The sequence below is a fragment of the Triticum aestivum genome, chromosome 2A (genome assembly GCF_018294505.1).
Source record: "Triticum aestivum cultivar Chinese Spring chromosome 2A, IWGSC CS RefSeq v2.1, whole genome shotgun sequence".
In the NCBI taxonomy this organism is placed as follows: Eukaryota; Viridiplantae; Streptophyta; class Magnoliopsida; order Poales; family Poaceae; genus Triticum; species Triticum aestivum.
The window spans coordinates 66,567,570-66,573,569 of NC_057797.1; the positions used below are offsets into that span (position 1 = coordinate 66,567,570).

The 6,000-nt window shown below is 44.5% G+C and overlaps 1 protein-coding gene across 1 annotated transcript; it reads right to left on the reverse strand.

Moving 5' to 3' along the window:
- Window positions 1-1,199: 1,199 nt before the first annotated feature.
- Window positions 1,200-1,956, reverse strand: LOC123184750 (phylloplanin). Its single transcript, XM_044596818.1, has 2 exons — window positions 1,756-1,956; window positions 1,200-1,668 (listed from the first exon to the last, which is right to left on the reverse strand). The coding sequence occupies exons 1-2, from the start codon at window positions 1,904-1,906 to the stop codon at window positions 1,397-1,399; spliced, it is 423 nt and encodes a 140-aa protein (XP_044452753.1). The 5' UTR covers window positions 1,907-1,956; the 3' UTR covers window positions 1,200-1,396.
- Window positions 1,957-6,000: the final 4,044 nt, after the last annotated feature.

Sequence of the window (6,000 nt, forward strand, 5' to 3'; positions counted from 1 at the left end):
CTTTGCTCTTCTGCCATTATGCAAGAAATGTGTGGGATGAAGTGAAGAATTTCTTTCATGTCCAGCTGCGCCGTCGTGAATTCAGGTCTCCAAAACAGTGGCTTTTTGATTTTTTGTCTCGTTGCACAGATCGTGAGGCAACTGTGATGGCTGTATCCATTTGGCACATCTGGGATGCTTGAAATTTGGCTCGAAATACTCCTGAAGTTCCTACTCCGCGAAGTACTGCAAGCAAAATTCGTGGTTATGTTGACATGATATTCGAGCATATTTACAAGCCTGTTCCTGTGAATAGATGTGAGACCATTGCTTCTAGCTATAATTGGTCTCCACCGCCTCCAGGTACGGTTATGTTTTTTTCTGATGCGGCTTTATTTCATGACTTCAACAAGTCTGGGGCTGGTGTAGTAGCTCTGGACCATATGGGTCAATGCATCAAGGCATGTACCGAAGTGTTGTCTGGTTCTCTCACACCCGAGATGGCCGAAGCTTTGGCTCTTCGCAGAGCAGTTGACATGGCGCGAGAGGACCACCTTTTCCATGTGATCTTTGCCACTGATTGCCTCTCTTTGGTGCAAAGGCTGAAATCCAAAGCCCATGATCGTTCTGTTGTTGGTTCCGTCATTGATGATATCAAGATGGCAACTCTAGGCTTCTCCTCGGTTTCGTTTTTGCATGTTCGTCGGCAATGTAATGTGTTGGCTCATGTTTTAGCTAGGTCTTGTTTTAACTCTTCTGGTCTTTGTGTTTTCAATTCTGCTCCGGAGTGTATCCAGGAGGCTTTGTATGACTTTGTTTTTTAGTCAATAAAGGGCCGACATTCAAAAAAAAAAGATGCCACGTATGGCAAGCAATCCAAACAATTCAAAAAAAAAATGCCGGCTAAGATGATCTTCACTTGAACTTTAGCACCCAGATTTATGAAATAGGGTTAATTAGATAAATGCCACTCCAATTATGGCGATTCATAAAAATGGCACTGTAATTTCCAAACTTTGAAAAATGCCACTGCAATTTTTACAAACTTTGAAAATGCCACTCCAAACTTTGAAAAATGCCACTGGAAATGGCATGAAATGGCATTTTTCAAAGTTTAGAAATTGCAGTGGCATTTCTCGGAATCGCCAGATTTGGAGTGGCATTTATCAAATTAACCCTATGAAATACGATTATCCAGCCAGAATATGCACACTCGTACGTATTCGAGAAACGATTATCCATCCAGTTGCTCAACTTAGCCAACTTACAACGACACTTACGTCAAGCGTATGCAGCTCCTGCAACTTGCCATACATTTTCATTTCAAACCAAACTAAAGATAGACAAGAGAAGAGGTGATTAACCAGATCTCAGTGTGCTGACATCGTTGGACCGACGACGCAATGAACTACTAAGTTCATCGGCTGTGGAAGGAGAAGCCGGCGGGGAAGAGGTGGAAGATGCCGCCGAGCAGCCTGGTGAGCGGGCCCTGCAGGTAGGACACGAGCTTCCCCACCGGCGGCAGCTGGGCGTCGCACTTGATGAGCGGCGTGTCCACCACCAGCGAGCACCGGCCGATGAACGCCGCCAGCGCGCTCGTCAGGTCCGCTTCCATCGTGAACGACCCGTTGGTGTTCGTCGTCGCGCCGGCCACCACCTGCCCCGCGCACCGCAGCTCCACCTCCGCGTCTGCACAGCATATAACAGATCAATTTAGCCTAGCCAGATGTGTGTCGCTGTCGCCGAGATTCAGCAAGGCATGTGTAGCGTACGTACTCGGGAACACGGGGGAGGTGGCGATGTCGATGAGGCTGCCGGTTTTGCACGGCACGACGCCGCTGACGACGAGCCTGCCGAGCTTCGCATCGGCGCCGCCGAGCACGCACGCCAGCGCGGCCACGAGGAGGAGAGCCACCGTAGATGCCATTTGTCGGGGCGCGTCGGAGCTTTGATTCCTCTGGCTTCTTGCTTCAGCTATAGGACAACACCTATTTATATAGTCACTCAGAAAGTGGACGTACCACTGTGCTACCAGCGTCCATTAATTTCAACCCGAGTTTAAACTTAATCTGGATCAACTGATATTTCTTTTGAGCCGCTGGATCATCTGAATTACTTCACTTTAATTAGTCTTGTCCAGTCCTGCAAATCTTCTGTCACTGGGAAACTTCTACCCGGGGTAGTGTTACAAAGATCGCCTTGAGTCCTCCCTTTTTGAAAAAAAATGATCGATGAAGAACCTTTACGCTTTTCTGGCGGGCTAAAATCATTACGCGCGGTTTTTCCCCCTCTGAAACAGACCCCCATGGTAGTTAGTGCGTCCAAAAACAAGCTTTAGTGCAGCGCTTAGTGCTGTGGAAAAGAGACGCAAATCATAACGCAACGGCGAAACGGATGGGCGTGCCATGTCGGCAATTGTTTATCCCGCGGTGACAAGTAGTGCGACGAGCTCTCGTGGTGCGCTTTTGTTGCCGTAGTGCGTTAACAAAAACGGTCAGGAGCTGGCAGCTGCTGAGAGTGAGCTGATCAGCTTATGGTTGCGTACCTGTTTATTCCCACTTGCGAGTGAACAGTAAGGCAAGCCAGGGACGAGTGTCGTCTCCACTGGCGCTTTGCGCGTTACTCCGCTCGTGACTAGGAGTAGCTCGATTACATATGTCCTCCTGTAGATTAGTATAGATGTACGTAGCACATAGTTACATAGGTACAACCGTCTGACACAACTAAAACTGGACCGTGAGCAAAAGATCCGGTTTGCTTTGCTCCCTCCGTTTCTTTTTACTCCACGTATTAGTTTTGTTTCAAGTCAAACTCTTTAAAGTTTGATCAAGTTTATTATACAAAATATTATTGATATTCATGATAAAAATTCATTATCACTAGATTCATCATGAAATATGTTTTTATATTATATTTATTTGTTATTGTAGATGTTTATATCTTTTAATATAAGTTTGATCAAACTTTGAAGAGTTTGACTTTGGATAAATCTAATACGCGGACTAAAAAGAAACGGAGGGCTACAATGCGAGATGCTTCAGTGCTTAGCTATTACTCATCTCTTCTCTATAAACAAGCATCGGTGCTTATAGAAAAATTGATTTATTTCTCTAAACACCTCTCTTAAGCATTTTGCATGTAAAAGGGCCTTAGAGCATCCACACTGGTTGGAGGCCAACTCTAACTGGCGGACCAATGCAGACATCATCCGCTTTTTATCCGTTTTATTTGGTCGACAGTAGGGGCGTCGTCCGCCCCTTGTCCTAGCCCATTTGATTCGCTTGGCCGTTTTTCTTATCTTCAATAAACATATTTCATCATCAAACATAGCAAGTCATCTAGCATTTGTTTGCATAGTACCATATACCCTGCCGGCATACAATATTGCACCAAAAGAACCACACAAGCCCCACAAGTGGCACGGGCATAGTTCCTGCATCTCGGCCATAGTTCATGAAAAACAAGCAAATAAGAGATGATCATGCATCTTGGTCCATCACGAACTTTAGCTTCCTCCCAAACCAAGTCTTCTTTTTTGGGGTCATCTTGTTTGTGTCGGTCCCCATGATCTTCACTTCCTTGGAGATTAGCGTGAGCTCCAACTCCTTCTGCTTCACCTCCACTTCCTTGGCTCTTGACCAGGCATTTTCTTTATCGACCGGGAGCTTCTTCTTTTGCAGGTCCAAATAGTTCTTCATGGCCTCTTCAATTTGAGATTTCTTATTAATGGGCCTAGCTCATTTATTTCTAACAGCAAGGAAGGCCCAACCAAGCACACAAGTTGATTGAGGCACTAGCCAGGTTTCGGGCACAATCTGTGGTATGTCTATAAATGGCCTAGAATTAGGTAGAGAATAGGAACACTTGTCAAATCTTAAAATTCACCCATCTAGGATAGAAATAGAATCCACCGATTCAGGCATCAATTAGGTAGGTTGCTCGGTCTTAGGCAAGTTTTTTTAGGCCGGCAGCCTTGCAGGTACCTTGCGCTATCACTGGTGGAAAAAGGGCCTTTGGTCGCGGTTCGCAACTGCCATTAGTCGCGGTTGCGCAACCGCGACCGCACGGGCGCGACTAAAGGCCCCCCCTTTAGTCGCGGTTGCTTAAGAACCGCGACTAAAGGCCCGTCCACGTGGGCGCCAGGTGGCCGTCGGGGCGGAGGACCTTTAGTCGCGGTTCTTGTGGCTAACCGCGACTAAAGGCCGCCACAGGTTTTTGAAAAAAAAAATTGAATTTTTTTTTTCAAATTTCTGAATTATTTTAACCTCTAGTCTCTAATCACCACCCCTCATCACTTCTCAATTTATTCTTTTATCACCCCTCATCATTCCAAATCATCTAACTTCCCAACCGGTCACCCATCCCTCTCACTACTCCAGCCCAAGCACGCTTAACTTCCGGGTTCTATTCTCCCACGCTCCAAGTCTGCACTTGTTGTTTTCCTGACAATAATAAGATGTCAATCCTATTAACCTTCAGGAATTTTGCTTGAGCATGAAGTGACACATTTCACTGTTTGAGTTTGAAACTATTGTTTTAAAAAACAATAATTATTTAGTAACACTAATATTTCTTGAATAATTAGTTTGACCATTGTTTGACCACAGTTTGACCACAGTTGACCACAGTTTGACCAGATTTGACCAAAATTGAAATAATTAAAATAATTATTTAGTAACACTAATATTCTAGAATAATTAGTTTGACCATTGTTTGACCATAGTTTGCCCACTGTTTGAATATTTTTCAATTTTTTCCACTCTAGATCTTACAAGCCCCGTAACTTTTTTTCTATTAGGTTTTTGAGGATTTTGAAAATGTTTAACGGGGTTCCCCCGGTTAAATTTGGATGTAACTTTTCGAGTAGATGATTTTTCATATAAAAAACTTTTTCATCCGAGTTAGTATGCAAAAGTTATGCCCATTTTTACAAATTTCAGAGAGATTTTGCAAATAAAGTCAAAATTCACATTTGCAAATTTTCCCAACAACTAGACCACATATCACATGAGAAACTTATTTTCTTTTATTTTTTTGACATTTCCATTATTTTCTTTTATTTTTTTTAAAACTGAAAAGGCGATCCGGGGGGGGGGGGGGTTAGAGTTTGAAAATGGGACCTTTAGTACCGGTTCGTGGCACGAACCGGGACTAAAGGTCTCAACCCCATTAGTTCCGGTTCGTGCCACAAACCGGGACTAAAAGGGAGGAGCTTTAGTCGCGGTTGGCCTGGCCAACCGCGACTAAAGGCCTTTGGGCACCTTTAGTCGCGGTTGGCCTGGCCAACCGCGACTAAAGCCCGCGAGCGCCCTGGGCCCAGGCATTTGGTCGCGGTTCATCTGCCGAACCGCGACTAAAGACTTCATTAGTCGCGGTTCCTACAGTTTCGCGACTAATGGGGCTGGACGGAAGCCTCTTTTTCTATCAGTGTACCTAGCTTTTTTTAGGCCAATCGGCCTCCATATATGGGCCGACCATAATGCCTCCCGAAACACACGGCACAACATCTGCATTGTGGCCTGCTGCACTTGGGTCTGGAACGTAGTAGTATTACCCTTTTTTGCGGGTTTAGTATTTTTTTAACACGTAAACCCTCATATACACGCGCATACATTCATCCCTATGAACGTACACACGTACACCCTACCCCTATGAACACGAGACTGAACCGGCATATCATATTGTGATTTTACGAAGTTACCATAGGCACCTCGTAGTCGACGGGAACGTCTCCTCCCACTAAACGCGCATAGTCGGAAATCCTAAAATAAATTCAGAAAAATGCGAACACCGGGATTTGAGCCCTGGTCAGCTAGGGATAACATTGTCCTCCTAAGCTAGCTTCTATGGCATCTAAAATATGCCACTCCTAGAAAAAAATGTTATTGTTGCTAGCTACCTTGGGAAATACCCTCGACTAATGAATATAGTGGTGATTTATTCAAGAGAAAATAAACATACAAGGAATACTACTATCTCAATTTCTATGCTTTTATCTATGCAAACTACATACATATATGA

Bases quoted from the DNA above. Each gene is read 5' to 3' on its own strand.
- LOC123184750 (XM_044596818.1), bottom strand. From the start codon at position 1,906: ATGGCATCTACGGTGGCTCTCCTCCTCGTGGCCGCGCTGGCGTGCGTG. The intron at 1,669-1,755 runs GTACGTACGCTA...TATGCTGTGCAG, and splicing joins CACCTCCCCCGTGTTCCCGA to ACGCGGAGGTGGAGCTGCGG.